Source organism: Heptranchias perlo, chromosome 1, assembly GCF_035084215.1.
Source record: "Heptranchias perlo isolate sHepPer1 chromosome 1, sHepPer1.hap1, whole genome shotgun sequence".
Lineage (NCBI taxonomy): Eukaryota > Metazoa > Chordata > Chondrichthyes > Hexanchiformes > Hexanchidae > Heptranchias > Heptranchias perlo.
The window spans coordinates 80,208,803-80,228,837 of record NC_090325.1 but is presented as its reverse complement, the minus strand read 5'-3'; the positions used below and the strand labels follow the sequence as shown (position 1 = coordinate 80,228,837).

At 43.2% G+C, this 20,035-nt stretch overlaps 1 protein-coding gene across 2 annotated transcripts in view; it reads right to left on the bottom strand.

Annotated features, from left to right (window-relative positions):
* dlc1 (DLC1 Rho GTPase activating protein) overlaps positions 1-20,035 on the bottom strand; it is a 391,505-nt gene that overhangs the window by 283,689 nt on the left and 87,781 nt on the right. For both annotated transcript variants that reach the window (XM_067987045.1, XM_067987034.1), the window contains exon 3: positions 3,168-3,317. In XM_067987045.1, coding sequence (XP_067843146.1) covers positions 3,168-3,317 — 150 coding nt within the window. The remainder of the gene's footprint in view (positions 1-3,167; positions 3,318-20,035) is intronic.

The following is a 20,035-nucleotide window of genomic DNA, read 5'->3' as shown; positions in this document are numbered from 1 at the left end:
GATCGGGGGTGAGGGTGGGTGCTCGGACATCGGGGAGGGGCTTGGACATCGTGGGGGGGTGGGTGGGGGGGCGGTCGACCGATTGCGGCGGTCCGTTTGCGGCAGGTGAGCTTGTTAGGCCTGAAGGGAACACTCCTGCTCCTCCTGGACCACAAGCTGTGCAACAAAGACACTTACCCGATGAATTGGCCGTTCTCGCTTCCTTTTACCTGAGATTCATGAGCCCCGCGATTCGGCTCCAGGTACGCATCCAAACGCACCTATGTTAAACTCAGGAGTGGACGCATTGGAGCTGGGTTGCGGTCGCGATCCAAAAAACTATTATTTTCATCTCCCACCAGACTCCAACCCATCTGTTTTTGAAAGTTAATATTCCCCCTTTGGATTTGAATTTCCATGTGCAATGCCACGGGAGATTTACTAGTATTAATGAATATATAGAGAATGATGGACACCCTTGAGCGATTCGAGGGGTGTAGTAGACATTGAATTGTGACAGCAAAGCTGATGCCACTCATTTGAGCATGGGGCATCACAACCATGGGGCATCACAACCATGGGGCATCACAACCATGGGGCATTACAACCATGCTTGGTCCTATCCACACTCCACAGCCGCACTTGTACACATTCCAGCAGGAGTCTCGGGACATTGTTTAAGAGTGGGAACCCTGGCTAGTTTGCTCATCTTTAGATCAGCACATTGAGGCCACCTGTAGTAGCACCTTCACTGTTGCCCCAGCTGCAGTCGACTGACTTAGCACAAGACCAGGGATCAAACCTGGGACCTTTCTGCTCATTACAGATCAGTAGCACACTCTGCAGTAAAATTACACTTTGGCCCATTAGGGGAGCCTTTATATTTACATTTTACAAAATGCAGAAGTAAGGTACTATGCTAGGAGTGTAATGCTGGTTTGCACTAACAATTCCATTCGCTGAGCTTCTGATTTCAGCTCCACTGCCACTTTCGTCACCACAGCAACGGAAACAGCAGGCGGGCCACCTTGGGTTACTTATGGTCAGCTCATGGCATGGGTTTGCTGTCTCAGATAGACAATGTTCTGAGAACTGCAGAGTCAAAAAGTGATTGAAAAGTGAATTTATACTGAAAGTGTTAATGATTTTAATAGCAGTATCTGCAAGCCTATGCAAAAGAAATGATATCAGGAATATCACTGAAATTAAGGGAAACTTTCGATCATATACTTGGTCATATTCAAAAGGTGTTTTTACCTGGAGTTTCTGCTGCCACCCAAGTTTTTTCAATGCTTCAGATATTTTATTTCCATAGTCTGCACTAAAATGGAATATTTAAGGTATGCCCCCTGAGTTGCTGTCTTTGGGACCAGGAACCCATCTAATACGCGTAACATTGTGAGGCATTATGTCTTGTAAAGTGAGAAAAATTGCAAAAGAAAAGTGCTTGAGACGAGCAACAGTAAATACACTTCCTTGGAGCAGCATTAATGCTGTACAGTCATGAAATAATATCATTGCACTCATTGCTCTGTGTAGCAAAGCTACTTAAGGGATTAAACATTTAATGGGAATATATATATATAAACTGTGGGACTGTGTAAAATCTGATCATGGGTTGAATGTTCCAGCATATTTTCATAATGACGCCACATGTGCTTTAAATGCTACAGCATTTCACTCCCATTTCCTTTCCCAGGAGACTTTGCAAGGTTTATGTCAACATCTGTAAACAATAATCTATCTGCAGTGACATCATCCCTCTCCAGCATGTAAGTTCAAAAGTGAAATCATGTTACAGTTCTATCTTTCAGAACACAGCTGAAATGGTACCTTTACAAACTGACACACAGCCCGTTGAGGTTATTTAATACTTATAAAATGAGACCAATCTCTTTTGAAGAAAAGGTCTTTGTGCTATTTTACTTCAAAGTAATATAGTACAGTAATTTAGAACAAACAATCTCCACAAAATACCCTTTGTCATAAATCTTTTTATATACAAGAGTAGTGTTAAGATCTTTATCAGAACACATAGAATCATAGAATGGTTACAGCACAGCAGGAGGCCATTTAGCCCATTGAGCCAGTGCTGGCTCTTGGTAAGAGCAATCCAGTTAGTCCCATTTCCCTGCTCTTTCCCTGTAGCCCTGCAAACTTTTTCCCTTCAAATATTTGCTTACAATACAAAGAATAATGGCATAGAAATTGCACTGTGTGGTATCATCCAATGAAAATTTAATACACTCGTATCAAATTTCTTTCTCCATTACTTTAATATTCATTTTAACCTATTTATTTTACACAGATTCATACTTCAATTAAAGCAACAGACAAAGGAATTTGATAAAATGCGTCAAAGAGCAAATTCACCAAGTCTGTGCTCCTTGAGCCGAACCTCACCAAACGGGAACACAAGTTAGAGATAGGATTATAATATTGTAGCCCTGATTCTCTGATCCATGCTCCTATCTCGTGAGATTCTGATCTTGGAGTGCAATCTTGTTGAAAGTGCCTGTTAGAATCTATATGATAATATGACACAGTGTAATTTCAAGGCTATGAAGGATTAAATGTTATTTTAAAGAATGGCAACTTTATAACATAGTTTGTAGCCTTCCAATCTCCGAAAATAAAATCATAATGATTTACCTTAACAATATTCTTAAAGTTTTTTTTTCTCTTTTTGTTCTTTTTCCGTATCTCTGTCATGTACAGTTACTTGTTCTTTCACCTTTGGGGTGTGGGGGAGGGGAGGCTATGAGACTTGTTGACATATCCATAGGTCTCTGTGTATGCCGCTGTTCAGGTGTTGCAGTTTTACTTTCCTGATCACTGCGAGGTACCTTGCCTCACCAATGAATTTTACCTGAGGATCTTAATGAGATGCTGCTTTGGAGATGTCCAGCTGTAACCATCAATTGAGGTTAGGTATCTGAATGGGTTTCCTAGTTTCTATTACAATGTCTTAACACGGCTGACTATATTATGCCATTACCTTTCTTAATCTGCTTTAATAAAAATGATATATATTTGAGAATTCTCTCACTGACTGTTATCCCGAAATTAGACTATTCCCAAAATCTGTTCTTATATATCTGTCTTAATGAAGATTTTTACAATATTCGGTGTAAATAAACAAAACATACATATAAGAATAGAATGTGATTGTAAATAAATGTGCTCACAGGAATGTGTCTTCTCTTAACAGTTGGAGTATTGGATGGAGACGAGTTCGCGCTGAGAGCATTTTCAATGTCCTGGTCAAGCTGGTCCAGTTTCATAATGAGCAGCACCATGGAATCGAGCCGTGCCCGATCTCGATCTTCCCTCATTTCCTGAGGAAACAGATCATACAATTAAAACTTGCAGACCTAGAATCATAGAATTATATAGCACAGAAGGAGGCCACTTGGCCCATTGTGTCTGTGCTGGTTCTTTGATAGTGCTATCCAATTAGATAGAAAAAAAAACTTTTTCTTTTTTAGAAAGAATAGCATTTTTTAGTTTTGCAAACAGTCTACACAACTTAGAACTGCCACATCTCAGATTGTTAGTTGAAAATAGAAATCAAAGGTATTCCCATTTTAGAAACTCCCATTTTATTTTGGGAGAGTTTGAATTAGTAAAGATGTGGAAGATAGTCATATGTTATTAATTCTATGCTGAACTTGGTAAGGAAGCCATAGCAACTCGTTGTGATTTCTCGTTTTAAGTTTGGTTACATATATCACTTCTACTGATGTAGCCAAGATAAATCTTTCGAAGAATACTAAGGGCTAGAATTGGAGAATTGTTAATTTTTGTTTCAGCTGCATGAGTCAGTCTAGTTAAATTAGAAGGTGTTCATTTATTCTGTAGGCGTGACTGACGATTCCACTGGTCTCAGCATTGATGGTTCAAGCAAATGAAGACCCCAAGGGCACGAAAAAAGCAATTACAAGTTGGCAACAGCATCCTACATTCCAGCATTAACAACGATGAGTTTATAGTTCGACCAGAGGAAGTGCAGACACATATATACACATATCAATATTATTTTTTTTAAATGAGTAACTTGCCAATGATGGTGAATTCCAGGCATTATTTCAAGTGTGTAAAAGAGCATAACTCATTTGTGGCTGTGGTTCTCATGAATTACAGTTCTTTCAGGCTCATAAAAGAGCTACCATAACTCATTGGCCCTGTTGAGATATCTTGTGTTACCATCATCTGTTTCAGTTTGTCTGAGTAGACTGCACAGCCTCTTTTCTGGGGATTTACCAAAGATACTCAACTGAGTACACACATATGTACTGTAAAAATGGAAAGTGTGGTTGTTGCAGCTTGCAGAAAGGATTGCAATTTTAATGCTCTCTATTTATATTTAGGAGAGCAGCTTAATGTTACCTGATATGGCACAAAAATAAAATTAAAAATGTTGAGTATAAATCATGGAATCAGGAAAGGCCAATCAAGACTATACCTTCCACAGACCATATACAATCTATCCTATCATGGACTCTGCCCACTTATTTAATCTCTCAAGGGAAAGCTCTGCATTAATACCCTCTGACCCGCAAATGCAATTAGGCAAAACTCCAGAATATTCTTTCATCCTTATAGTTTCACTGTTCAATTCTACCAGCTGCTCTTCACAAAAAACTGCCTCATCCATCCCAGCAACACACAAAACATCAGATCCCATGTAATCGTAGATTATCAAAATTTATACCTATCCCTATAATTTCTTATCATGTTCCCAGTCATGTATTGAACCAGCTCCGTTTTAAAGGAGCTAATTGTCTCAGCCTCAATTGCTGCTGCTCAAGGCCTGTTCCATGTTTCCACTAATCAGTGGGAAAAATGTTTCTTCTATTTCCTCGTTTTTATTTGAAGCTTGTTAGTTTTAAATTGGTGTCCTCAAGCTGTGTGCATGGTCTTCCCCAAAACTAAATCAAATAAAGTTCTTGAATACCTACCTAACCATTTATCCTACATTATTCTGACTGGTTGCCTTTTTTCTTTTTTTGGGAGGGGGTGGGGGGAGAGGGACTGATTGTGCACCCAAACCTTCCTCCCCCCACACCCGACATGAATTTTCCATGGTCCCAGCAGCCCATCATGTTCCGCACAGCGTTCAATTATCTGTGGTCATCCTTATAATTATCAGTCCCATTCCTACTCAGATATTCATCCAGCTCTGTTTCAAAGGTGTTATTTGGCACAGGATTAACTGCTTGAGCTGAGAATATGCTCTGTGTATCCAAAATTCCATCTAATCTCGAGCCTTTCTTGAGGGTTTATGGTCACTGTCCAGACCTGCTTGTATGTAAGCTATCCATTCCTCTCAACTTTAAAAGAAATAAAAATTGGATCATGTTTTATGTTTCTTCACAATCTTCCTTTTTCCAATGGAAACACGATCAGTTCCATGCCTCTTCATATGATAAGGTACCAAGACCTGGAATCATCCTTATAATTTTTTTGAATACTCACAATGCATTAATGCCCCTCTGAAGGTAGGATGCCCAAAACACTACAAAATATTCCAAATGAGGCCTTATCAGTGATTTATATACAATTAGGATAACTTGCTTTGACTCATAGTCAAATTCTCCTGAGATGCAACCCAATACACGACTGGCTTTGTTGATGACAACTTCACATTGGCTGAATACTTTCAGTGGATATCTACAGCAAAGTCCATTTCCTTTTCCATTTTTGCTAATGAGCATTCCATATTGTGTCCCATCTCTCATATTTCCTATCAAGTTAAAGCAGGCAAATAAATCAACGTGATTTCATCAAGCTATATTGTTTTCCAAAATAAACAAAATTGTGCCAATTTATACTTCAGCAATTATTGGAAGAGTGTATAAACAACATTTAACTTTCTATGAGAAACAGAACAGCTAGCTTAGAATGTGCTAAATGATACCAGAAATGGTCAAGCTGTTCTTAAAATGACTGAAATCCTAACATAATATACTGCTGGAAATACATTACCTAAGCCATTTTCTTTTACAATAAAATAATATTGTGCAGTCTTACGCTTTGCCGTTTTATCTGTTTCCTCTTTCTATTTCCAAGAGGTTATATTCAAATTTGTATCCACCACTGCCTTGTTTTGCAATTATGTTCCCCTCACAGCAGGACATTGTAATGTGAGCAGGAAAGTAGATGAGGCAGTTACTTTACTTTTAACACGACAGGATGAGAATATGAGACAAGTTTTTTTTTACAACATATTCAATCTGCTACACATATTATGGCCCAAAAATGCCTGGGCTCTGGGCAGGTAGAAAAGATTTCCACCTGGGAGGAGGGGGAATTTGGGGTAGAATCTGGTTCTACTGGCAATCTAGCCTGTCTAGAGTGCAGCTTTAAATTCTAGTGGGGGGTGGAGGTGTGGGTGCATATTCAGTCACTTCCCCCACCCCATCCCAAGTCAAATGGAAGTGTTGGGGGAAGTTGCTGGACTGCCCTGGGCAATTCTTTCCATTGCGCCCCTATGGGACCTCAGAGAAACTCACGGCCGTAGAAAGGTGACATGAGTCCTACTGAGGGGCTTACTATATCCCGAACTTTTACTAGGGAAAGATAATTGATGCGACATTCCAACTTGCTAAAGTGCCCTTGGAGGCACAATGTGCTCACCTTACAGTTCACCTTACTCCCGCAATTTGGGACGGGAATTGTGACTTGTAGTAAAGGTGGGTGGGGGTTCCACTTCACTGCACTTGCCCAGGAATTTTAAGGCCTCCATCTCTCTCTCTCTCTTATATGTATGTGTCTAAACATATATAGCTGTGGTGCCAAAATGCAGCCCAGGTGGATTTTGTAAAATTGTTTGTATCCTGAATTACACCAAATTAATCAGAAAATGCATCACAAAATAATTATTTAGTCTAAAATAAAGCATTTTCTGGTGGTCTGAAATTCTGAAATTTATTGGTGGTCCTTATCTGGATGAGGTAGGTCATACATCAGTTATGTAAACTAAATCATGTTTATGCAACAGTATTTAAATATTCTTTGTAAGGCTCCTCAGCAGACTGATTGTTTATATAGTTGTTAAGCAGTTGTAAACAGTCTAATATCTAAATTCAGCAGCTCATTACCTGTGTAATTATAACCATCTTAGAAATTGTGTGCACCTTAGCAAAGATGCAGTGTGTTAATTAATAAGGTCTATATTGTCCCTTGTAGCTCCAATGCTCAAGGTTATTTGCTTTAATCATAGTTATAGCTTTCATTTATGTGCTTTTGGAAAAATAAAATTCACTTAATTTTTTGGGTCTGCCTGTGTTTTTCTTTTTTGTTGTCAGCACGGTCATCTCTCAGTCGCCTCCTCTCGAGGTTTAAAAGCCCAAGTTTCTCCAATCTTTTCTCATAGTCCAGATGACTAACACTAGGTTCTCATCAGTCTCATGTCTCTTCACTAAACCTTCTCCATTGCTTGAATGTCTCCCTTGTGTTTCAGTGAAAAGAACTAGGAACAGTGCTCAAAGTGTGATCTGACAAGAGCAATATACATTTTCAACGATGACCTCCTCTGACTTGTATTCTATTGTTTTGACTCTGTAGTTCAGAATTCTAATTGCTTTGTTGATTGCTGTTCTGCTGTGGTTGAAGATGTTGAGCACTGAGTCTATTAAGACCCCTAGATTTCTTTCAATTTCATCCTTAGCTATTTCAACACCATTCGTGGAGTATGTATGTTGCTCATTTGTTTCTCCTTTGTGCAGCATTTTACATTTATCCATATTAATTTTTATCTGCTATTGTTCTGCTCATTTACATTTTTTGTCCAACTCATTTTGTATTTCTTGAGCTGCCTCCTTCAAACTCATTGTCTCTCCTAGTTTGGTATCAATTGCCAATTTGACCAATATGCATTGAGTTTCTGAATCCAAGTTGTTGATATAAATTAGAAACATTAGTGGCCCCAACACTTGGGGACCCCCATAGCATTGAACCCCCATCCCAACGTAACTCCTGTAATGAGTACTCATTGTTTTCTACCCTTAAGCCAATTTCTCATCCATTCCCAAGATGTACATGAATCCCCATAAGTTTGAACTAATGTAATAGCCTTTTATGCTGAATTTTGTTGAATTGTTTCTGGAATAATTCGAAGTACTATAAATGCCTGATACTCTGGGGGTTATAAATTCGGCCGCTTAGCGCCCATTTTCTAGGCGAAACGCGGCCTCCTAAGGTCCCAAAATGGCATCTGGAATGCACGTGTGCTGGATTCCATCTTAGTAAAGGCGTTTGCGCATGTGCAGATAACGAACACCAGTACCATGTAAAGTAAGGAGAATATGCATTAGATCAGTGTGCAACGCTGATTTAAAAGGACAGATATGATTTTGGAACGCAACATTCCAGCTAACCATGCACAGCTGAACGGGTCATAGACAGCCTGGAGGACCCCCCCCCCCCACCCCAACCAGTGCTAGTTAAAGGGACCATGTAAGTTACTTGCTGGATTATTGCTCCTGTCTGCTGATGCATTTGTACCTGTTTTTAGAGGTCTCCTACACTTGAATACTAGGACTAAGGGACATAGCCTAAAAATTGGAGCCAGGATTTGCAGGAGTGAAGTTAGGAAACGCTTCTACATGCAAAGGGTGGTAGAAGTTTGGAACACTCTTCTGCAAATGATAGTTGATGCTAGCTCAATTGTTAATTTTAAATCTGAGATTGATAGATTTTTGTTAACCAAAGGTATTAAGGGATATGGGGCTAAGGCGGGTATATGGAATTAGGTCACAGATCAACCATGATCTCATTGAATGGTGGAACAGGCTTGAGGGGCTAAATGCCACTGCCACTTGCTAGTTAGGTGCCACCTTCCCCTGCAAGAAAGTGGGATGTGTGTCGGTGAGTGTCCTGCAGGATGTTTGGGTGATGTGCATGTCATGGTTGAATAGCTGCCAGTGTGTGTGGCCTGTGAGTTGTGGGCAGGAGGCTTGCAACAGTGGTAATGTGTGAGGGTGAGAGGCAGCATCTGATTGGAAGAGTTGAGTACTGATTGAAAGAGTTTGTGTGTAGGTGGGTGATGGGTGGTGTAGTGCGTGGAGCAGTGGATGCGGCTAGTGGTACAGTTGGTAGGAGATGTCACTTGACAGTTGACCTCACTCACCTTGACCGCTCGTGTCAAAGCATTGAACTTCTTCCTGCACTGCATCCATGTTCGTGGTGCTATGCGCCTGGCATTGACTTTGTCCCCTACTGCCTCCCACTGCCTCTTGACCATATGTCTGGAGGGGCTCTTGCCCCGCTGTGGATATACCACCTCTTGCATCAAGGCCTCTAGTGCATCAGCAGAGAATCTTGGTGCATGCTCTCTCGCAGGCCTGGTGCAAACTCAGATGGACAGATTGGTGAGGTTTGGCATGCAGACTGGAGGATGTGGGATTTAGTAGTGCGCAACCTTTATTCAACGTTTTAACATAACTCATCAGTTTGTAAACATAGGCGGGACCTGCATCTGTGTTTTAGGTGTGCGATGTCTGATCTCTGTTCAGACTCCAAGCGGACCCATATCTTGTATTTTGCAAATAAGTGGTGCAGACTGCCTTTAAGAGGTGCAGACTGCCTTTAAGAGATGCGAGCCACTCACACGATATTGGGGCCCTCCTGCTGGTGAGAAGCCATTCAACAATGCAGCTAGGCCTGGCTACTTAAGCCGGAATCAGGTAAATGACGAGGCAGCACGAATCTCACCATCTTTCCAAGTGTTTTCAACACTTTGGGGTAGCTGTTTCCCTGGTACAGACTTCTGGCAGGAGGCCCGGTCCATTTTGAAGGCCGGGCCTCATTAGCATTTAACCGGCAGGCTATGGGTGGAAAACGATCCCCACCAGCTCCAGGCTACCACAGCACAAGCGGCCCAGCCGACCTCCAGGCCAGAGGTCCTTGGGGGGAATGGGGGTCTAATCTTGGGGGCAACACCCTGCGCAGCAGTGGCCCACCCTGGTTTTGTGGAGCCCAGAGGTGCACTCCTTCTCCTCTTGACCACAGAAATACAGTAAGACTTACCTTGCGGCTCCTCATTGTCTAGACTGCCAGCTGATACTGGATGGAGTATATGTGGCACACGTTCCAGCCCAGTACTGTCCAAAAATGGCAAACGGTGTCCGATGTATGTAATATGACTCCTATTTGCATACTAAAAGGATCTACCGCCTGACTCAGGTGGGCACTCCACCTGCTCGGGGGAAGATAGCAGTAGTGATGGTGGGAATGGGCTAGTAAGTCATTCCCCATCATTTTCAGGGCACTGTCACCCCATTTCCGCTGAATGGGAGCCTCAAAATCTCCACCATTAAATTTAATTTTGATAAAGATTATTTCACTGATCCCAGTTTAATGATCAGTGATGTAATAACAACATCATGTTTAGAATCAAGTCAACTTCTTCTCTAAGATACATCTTTGAAGCAGACGATACGTAAGGTGAACTAAGATATCAATTTAATTTCACTTCTAAGAAAGGCCTATAAGATATTTGCTGAGCACATCATCTCCCCAGTAACCAATTGTTTATTCCTGCTCAATAAACTTGCAATGATGATGTTGCAATTATTAATTCTTCTGCACAGATGTTAAGTTCCATTCACAGAAGCACTGGCCATTTGTGTTGGGACTGAGAGTCAATTTTGTTAAATGTAAAGACTCAAAAGAGAACAAAGCAAAAAAAATGGAGGTAAAGGCAAACATGGGGGTTGTTCAGAAAACCCTTGTTATTGGGAGAGTTAAGATTCCAGATGGGATGAACTTTAATGGATCAAATGACCATTTGCATCCTTGGTTTCTTCTTAAATTCTTAAAATCACCACAAGATTTAATAGTGCCTATTTGTTATTTTGACTGTAATCTGACCTTGAGGCTCATACCAGGCCGTTTTTCATCACTCAAGCTTTTCTCACAGTTTATACATCATTTTAGCCACTCAATCAGATTATCAATAATGGCTATTCAGTATCCTCTATACAATTACTCTTGGAGTAAAAATCCTATCATGTCTCAGCTGCATATGGTTGGAAAAGACTGCTGGATCCTTTTGCAAATGCTTAACTGAAGGTTTGCTGAAGGTTAGAATGAATCACAGTCAGCCTTTTCCTTCTTTCCTTTATACTGTTTACAACTCCATGAACGTCTGCACCTAAATTGCAACTGTATTTGTGCCGCTATTATTTTCAGTAGTTATTCCTTCGAAACATTCTCATGACATCTGTGGAATTCTGGTTATTTGTAGGGCACAAGTGTAAAAAATACCATTACACAGACTACAGCGGCTCGATTATAGTCAATTCTAAATGTGCACTATTTAAAGGCCTCAAAGAGAGGTTTGTTCGAGAAGCATTGATGGCCACCACCCCCCTTCCCCCACCCTCTTTGCTTATCCACAGACTGAAGCCCCTGACTTATAGGCTAGAATTTGAAATAAAGAAAAAAACCATCTAGCAGCTGAAAGAGCCTTTTGTGCTCTGATACCTAAAGGAATGCTAGCCATCTTGACATAGTCCTGTGAACTACTATTGAAATACATTTCTAATATGACCGCAGGGTCAGATAGCTACCACCAGGCTTTCCAACGATATACCATGAGTTTTAGTAAGAGTTTCCAGAGCGCTTGATATCCAAATGATGGTTTCATTTCTCTAAAGTTCAAATGAAAATGCTGAAATTTAATCAGAATTAAACTTGCAAATTCCAATAGGCTCAATCATCTCATCATGTGTATTGTGAATGATGTATATTGCTCTGTAAATCTCTATTTATTACTGATTAAAATATGACAAGAATGTAGTTACAGTGGTTACAAGCTGACCCCTGAATCTGATATGCATTATTGCCAATTTAACTTCTTGCCTGCTGTGATACACGTGTGCAGATCTGCTGTTATATACATGCATCAGATCCATTGTTATATATGTGTATCTGATCGATTGTTACATATGTATATCATATCTGTTGCTATATATGGGTACCAGATCTCTTGTTATATATGTATATCATACCTGTTATATACGTGTATCAGATCTGTTGTTATACATGTACCAGATCTTTTGTTATATATGTGTATCATATAGTTCTGGGGAATGAAGTGGGCAGGTGGGACAGGTGGAACACGTTTCAATGGGGGAACATTTGGGGAACAGTGATCATAATATCATTAGGTTTAGAATAGTTATGGAAAAGGACAAGGAACAATCAAATGTGAAAATGCTTAACTGGAGGAGAGCTAATTTCAGTGAGTTAAAAAGGGATCTTGCCCAGGTGGATTGGAATCAAAAATTAGTAGGCAAAACAGTCATTGAACAATGGGAGGCCTTTAAGGAGGAGTTGGTTTGGGTACAGAGTAGACACATCTCTACGAGGGGGAAAGGAAGGGCATCCAAAACTAGAGTTCTCTGGTTGATTAAAGATATAGAGATTAAAATAAAACAGAAAATGGAGGCTTATGATGTATGTTAGGTTCATAATATAGTAGAGAACCAGGCTGAATCCAGAGGTACAGAGGAGATCTAAAAAAGGGAATAAGAGGGGCAAAGAGAGAGTATGAGAATAGATTAGTGCCTAACGTAAAAGAGAACACAAAAGTAATTTATAAACATATAAATAGTAGAAGTGTAATCAAAGGAAGCATGAGACTGAATAGGGACAAAAAAGGAAATCTTCTTGTGGAGGCTAAGGGCATGGCTGAAGCACTGAATTAATACTTTGCATCTGTCTTCAATAGAGAAGAGGATGCTGTCATTGTAGCAGTAATGGAAGAGATAGTAGCGATATTGGGTAGAATAAAGATAGATAAAGAGGACGTACTTAAAAGATTGGCAGTACTCAAAGTAGAAAAGCCACCCGTTCCAGATGGGATGAATCCTAGGTTACTGGGAGAAGTAAGGGTGGAAATTACGGAGGGTCTGGCCACAATCTTCCAATCCTCCTTAGATATGGGGATGGTGTTGGACGACTGGAGGATTGTAAATGTTACATCGCTGCTCAAAAAAGGGGAGAGGGATAAATCCAACAATTACAGGCCAGTCAGCCTAATGTCAGTAGTGAGGAAACTTTTAGAGACAATACTCTGGGACAAAATAAATTGGCACTTGGAAAAGTTAGGGCTAATAAATGAAAGTCAGCACGGATTTGTTAAAGGAAAATTGTGTTTGACTGAATTGATTGAGTTCTTTGATGAAGTAGCAGAGAGGGTTGATGAGGGTAGTGGGGTTGATGTTGTGCATGTGGACTTTCAAAAGGCATTTGATAAAGTACCACATAATAGACTTGTTAGCAAAATTAAAGCCCATGGGATTAAAGGAACAGTGGCAGCATGGATACAAAATTGGCTAGGGAACCGAAAGCAGAGAGTAGTGGTGAACGGTTGTTTTTCAAACTGGAGGAAAGTATATAGTGGTGTTCCCCAAGGGTCAGTATTAGGACCACTGCTCTTTTTGATATATATTAATGATCTGGACTTGGGTATAGTTTCAAAGTTTTCAGATGACACGTAACTCGGAAATGTAGTAAACAATGTGGAGGATAGTTACAGACTTCAGGAGGACATAGACAGACAGGTGAAATGGGCAGACACATGGCAGGTGAAATTTAATGCAGAAAAGTGTGAACTAATGCATTTTGGTAGGAGAGGCAATATATACTAAATGGTACAATTTTAAAGGGGGTGCAGGAACAGGGAGATCTGGGGTGTACATACACAAATCTTTGAAGGTGGCAGGACAAATTGAGAAGGCTGTTAAAAAAAAGCATATGTGGGATCCTGGGCTGTATTAATAAAGGCATAGAGTAGAAATGCAAAGAAGTTATGCTAAATCTTTATAAAACACTGGTTAGGCCTCAGCTGGAGTATTGTGTTCAATTCTGGACACGAAACTTTAGGAAAGATGTCAAGGCCTTAGAGAGGGTGCAGAAGAGATTTATTAGAATGATGCCAGGGATGAGGGACTTCAGTTATGTGGAGAGATTGGAGAAGCTGGGGCTGTTCTCCTTAGAACAGAGAAGGTTTTAGACGAGATTTGATAGAGGTGTTCAAAATCATGAACACCTTTATCAAATCATGTCAGAGTAAATAAGGAGAAACTGATTCCAGCGGCAGAAGGGTCGGTAACCTGAGGACACAGATTTAAGGTGATCGGCAAAAGAGCCAGAGGCGATATGAGGAAACATCTTTTTAATGATCTGGAATGTATTGCCTAAAAGATGACGGAAGCGGATTCAGTAGTAACTTTAAAAGGGAATTGGATAAATACTTGAAGGGAAAAAATTTACAGGGCTATGGGGAAATAGCAGGGGGATAAGATGAATTGGGTAGCTCTTTCAAAGAGCCGGCGCAGGCACGATGGGCCGAAAAGCCTCCTCCTGTGCTGTACCTACTAAGATACTATGATATACGTGTACCGGATCTGTTTTTCCATATGTGTACCAGATCTGTTGTTATACGTATATACCAGACCTGCAGAGCCAGCAAAAGAAACAAATGGAAAACCGTTTTTCTCATAGCCTAGAGTGAGATATTTCCAAGAAACATACACACATTTTGCTTGTTATATGTTTAAGTTTGTGTTGGAATTTTGGTGAATGTTTTTTCTCTCTATAATTAACATCTTCCCTCTTTAGGTTCCCAGCAGCGTAAACAGCCATGAAGGACTTGCCTTAAGCCAGGAGAGCAAAACGATCTGGATACATAGCTGTGCACTGTTACCCTTTAGGAATCCACTTAGACTTATGTTTATAAGTTTCAAGACCCCTTGTATTCTGCTGGCGTTCTGCCTCAAAATAGCTCACCACATCTTCAAAGGTGCTGACCCTTACTGGAGGCCTGCACCCTAGTACCCCGTCCAACTACCCATTCGTCATGTATCAGTCTGGATGTTACCCTCTGTCCATGCAAACTAGTGCCCCATCTCCAAACTCCCTTTCCTCTCCAAAGTCCTTGACTCAGTCCAATCAGGTTTGCGCCACTGCCACAGCACTGAAACGGCCCTCATCAGTCACAAATGACATCCTATGTGACTGTGACCGTGGTAAACTACCCCTCCTCATCCTTCTTGACCTGTTTGTAGCCTCTGACACGGTTGACCACACCATCCTCCTCCAACGCCTCTCCTCTGTCGTCCAGCTGGGTGGGACTGCCCTCACCTGGCTCCATTCTTATCTATCCAATCATAGCCAGAGAATCACCTGCAATGACTCCTCTTCCCGCTCCCACACTGTTACCTCTGGAGTCCCCCAAGGATCTATCCTTGGCCTCCTCCGATTTCTTATCTACATGCTACCACTTGGTGACATCATCCGAAAACACATCAGGTTCCACATGTACGCTGATAACACCCAGCTCTATCTCACCACCACCTCCCTCGACCCCTCCACTTTCTCTGATTTGTCACACTGCTTGTCCGACATCCAGTTTTGGATGAGCAGAAATTTCCTCCAATTAAATATTGGGAAGACCAAAGCCATTGTCTTCAGTACCCACCACAAACTCCGTTCCCTAGGCACCGACTCCATCCCTCTCCCTGGCCACTATCTGAGGCTGAACCAGACCTATCACAAACATTGGTGTCCGATTTAACCCTGAGATGAGCTTCCAACCCCATATCCTCTCCATCACCAAGACCGCCTACTTCCACCTTCGTGACATTGCCCATCTTCACCTCTGCCTCAGCTCATCTGCTGCTGAAATCCTCATCCATGCCTTGTTACCTCTAGATTCGACTATTCTAATGCTCTCCTGGCTGGTCTCCCACCTTGTAAACTTGAGCTCATCTAAAACTCTGCTGCCCCTATACTAAATTGCACCAAGTTCCGTTTACCCATCGCCCTTGTGTTCGCTGACCTACATTGGCTCCCGGTCTGGCAACGCCTTGGTTTTTAAATACTCATCTTTGTTTTCAAATCCCTCCATGGCCTCCCACCTCCCTATCTCTGTAATTGCCTCCAGCTCTACAACCCTCCAAGATCTCTGCGTCAATTCTGGCCTCTTGCTCAAACCCGATTTTCATCACTGCACAATTGATGGCTGTGCATTCAGCTGCCTAGGCCCTAAGTTCTGGGCCCTAAGTTCTAGAATCCCCTTCCTAAGCCTCTCCACCTCGCTACCTCTCTTCTCCTTTAGGACGCTCCTTAAAACCTTTGGTCCTAATATCTCCTTACGTGGCTTGGTGTCAAATTTTGTTTGATAACGCTCCTGCGAAGCACCTTGGGACGTTTTATTACGTTAAAGGTGCTATATAAATGCAAGTTGTTGTTGTATCAGCAGACCATTCCATCAATGGAGCGTCCCAATCGAACTGCATCCTGGGGGTAAATTTTAACATATCAGCTGGAACTCAGCGGGGGGCGGGGGTGGGGGGGAGGGAGTGTCAATATGCACGTGGGAACCCCGGAACAATTTTGCGTGCGGTGTCTCGTGCAATCATAACTCAATAGGAGGCCCTTAATGTGATTTCTGGGTTTCGGGTCTCCAAGCTGCGCAGCGGGCATACTGTGCATCTGAATGATGTGCTGGGAGCTGGAGTATTTAAAGGGACAATGCAATCATAGATTTTGAGGGAAAAAGGAGGAATTTAAAGACATGGAGCAACAAAGGACGAAACCAGCACACAAGTTTACTGACTCCTCACTTGAGTTGCTACTGGCTGGGCGGTGTGAGGGACAGAAGGGACATACTGTACCCAGGGGATGGAAGGAAGCGCTCTGCCTCTGCCACCAAAAAGGCCTGGCTCAAGGTGGCAGAGGAGCTGAGCAGCAGGAGAACCGTCACGAGGGCGTGGGTGCAGTGCAGGAAGTGCTTTAATGACCTAACCAGGTCAGGAAATGTGAGTACATTTACTGATTCACCTACATCCTGCGGTGTGCATTACCCCCCCCTCACTCTGTCCTACCAAGCCTACTCCATCGCATCACTCCTTACGCACACTTGAGTCTCATTATTAACTTACCTTCACTTTCTGTGCAATTCCTCCCCCTCATTTGTGAACCCACCACTCCGACTCACCCCAATCCTGATGCAATGTGATGAATCCGTCTGATACTCACTCTCTGATGCATCTCTTTCATTGGCAGCCTCACCCAAAGTAATGCATCCATCAGGTGACCCCATCACCCTCACTCACTCACACGTCTGTTCTTTCTCCCCTTGTAGGAGAAGAGAGCGCAAAAGGCATGGGAGAGGAGTAGGACTGGAGTGGGGGCCACCACAAACAGTGGCCCTGACAGAGGCGGAGGAGGCGGCCTTGGAACTGATCCGAACAGTTGAATGCCTGGCCATCGGAGATAACTTCTGCAATGATTTTTAATATTGCTTTATGTTCTCTTCCAAGGGCTTCAAGGATTGCTGAAGAGGCTCACACTATGAAAGAGGGTAATTCCTCAGAAAAGCTCCATTTCTCTGAGGGCGCACCGTCACATCATATCCAGCCGTGCACCAGCGCAGATACTCACACTTCAGTGGGTCATGTTAGTTGGGTTGTCAACTGATGATTCACTACTCATAAGTGTGCACGAGCGGATACTGGTGGAAGGGGCAGCTGTGGAGAGTCCATGTCGGGGGACGCACTCCTGTCCAAGCTCTGCTCAGCTGGATGCAGGTGCTGAACTCCGGGGGCCATCATTGAGAATGAGAATGATAGAGGTGTAGCTGCATCTTTGCAAGGTTACTGGAAGACGCACCACGCACACTCTCCACAATAGTGGAGAGGATGGAGGAGTCCACCTCCAGCATTAGTGGAATGGTGGCACGGGTAAGTGTGGGAAAGTCTGCGATGGAGAAAATGGCAGCCTCCATTGAGCTTCAAGCACGGCTCACAAATAAGTCCATTCAGGCCATGACAACGGCCGTGCAGACTCAGGATGCCTACCTTTCTGCCACCTTAAACATGCAGACAGATACTTTAGTTGTGGCCTTACGACGCGTCACAGATATGCTCCAAGCTGTTGTCCAGCAGAGTGGTAGGAGTGATGTGGCCGTGGCCCTGGAGAGGGATGATGACGAAAGGGGACCTGGAAATGGGGACTCCACTCAAAGTGCTCCCTGGTTTCACCCATTGCCTACGCACCCCCCCCACTCAACCAGTACCCGCAATGCTGCTTCCTCTCCCGATGACCGAGTCTGCCTCTGCACAGGTGGAGCAGCCTTTGGCGGGGCCCTCATGGGCTTCAAACCCAGAGGCTGTAGGCACCTAGGGAGCATCTCAGCAGTCAGGAGAGGGACCTAAGCAATCTGCCACTACCTCTGCTGAAGCTACAGGGGATGCACCACGTAGAAGCAGTAGGAAGAGGAAGGCAAAGGTTTTGTAATCACCAAAGGTATGCAAAAGGTTGTATGATGAAATGTCATGTTTATCATTTATATTTGTTTTCTCTTGAGTGCACATTAAACGTCATAATTGTCACCACCACTGCCACGTCATGTCCATTCTTGAGTTCCGTCTGTGAAAGCACCCTTGCATATGCTTCATCATGAATGCAAACAATTGATGCCACCCATTGGGCACGTTTACAATGGGTGTACGTATGGTTGAAGGACTTTTTTGTGCAAGCAGTGGGGTGGGGGGGTGGGGGTGGTGGTGGTGGTGCTAGTGGTGGTGGTTGTTCCAGGCGGTCTGAGTAGTCCACTAGCTTCACTTTGCAGATCTCCTTATGAGAATCTGTCAAATATGAGCGACTCCCTGGCATCATGAGCAGCCATGAGTGCCGCTGCTCAGCTGATGGGTTGTCCATCTTTGTCCTCCTCCTCGTCTCCTTCAATGTTGCTGGCAGAAGCGGATGCTTCATGAGCGCATGGGAGTTCCTGCACCTGTAACCCTCTCTGTTGAGCGATGTTGTGCAGGACACAACACACGATTATTATTCTGCATATCCTCGCTGGTGAGTATTGAAGGGACCCCTCAGATCGATCCAGGCACCTGAAGTGTATCTTGAGTATTACAACAGCTTGTTCAATGACAGACCTGGTGGTGATGTGACTGTGGTTGTACTGCTGCTGTGCCTTGTTGGTGGGGTTTCTCACAGGTGTCAAGAGCCATGTCTGCAGAGGGTATATCCCTTGTCTCCAAGGAGCCAGCCCTTAAGTCTGTCTTGTGCGTGGAAGAGGGCTGGGAAGTCGGACTCGTGCAAAATGAAGGAATCATAGCAGTTGGCAGGGAATTTGGCTACACCTGCAGAAACCTCTTCCGGTGGTTGCAAACCAGCTGTGCGTTGATGGAGTGATATCCCTTTTGGTTGATGTACATTCCTGGCTCACGTGCAGGTCCTCAGATTGCTATGTGTGAAATCAATTGCGCCCTGCACCAGTCGGAAGCCAGCCAGAGAGTTGAAACCCACTGCCCTCTCAGTCTGGCTGAAGTTGTCGCGGGGACAGTTGACGTAGTCGGATGCCCTGGCAAACAAACCATTCATGACCTGTCATATACACTTATGTGCAGACAGCTGAGAGATGTCATCAGTGGTGCCCTGGAAGGATCTGGAGATGAAGAAATTGAGGGCAGTGGTGACTTTAACTATGATGGACAATGTGTGGCCACCAAGCCCAGCCAGGAGTAGCTCTGTATGAAGGAGCGTGCAGATGTCTGCAACCACCTGGCGTCTCAATCTGAGCCTTCACAGACACTGCTCCTCAGAGAGATCCAGGAAGCTCAGCCTCTACCTGTATACCCTCTCACATGGGTAGTACTTTCTGTGATCTTGGCCCCTCCATTGGTCCCCTCTCTGTTCTTCTGCAGATCCTGATGGCACATCTCTGCCTTGTGGACCTGCAACTTCCAGAACTGCACGCTGTGCCTGCTACAGATGGTGATGTGCCTCCTCCTCAGATATACTGTTGAATATTGCACCCTCCATCCTGATGTTGTCAGTTTGAGGGGGTCCAAAATATGTCTGAACACAAGAATTCTGAGTGTGGACAAAAAAATCTGTCTAAACACAAAGAACTCCCAGCCAAAGGTTTGTCTGAGAGAACTGAGTGCCCTGCTGCAAAAACTGACCTTTTATTGAGATGTGTCAATCACTGGTTTAAAGGTCCAATTGAGGGCCGGCTGCA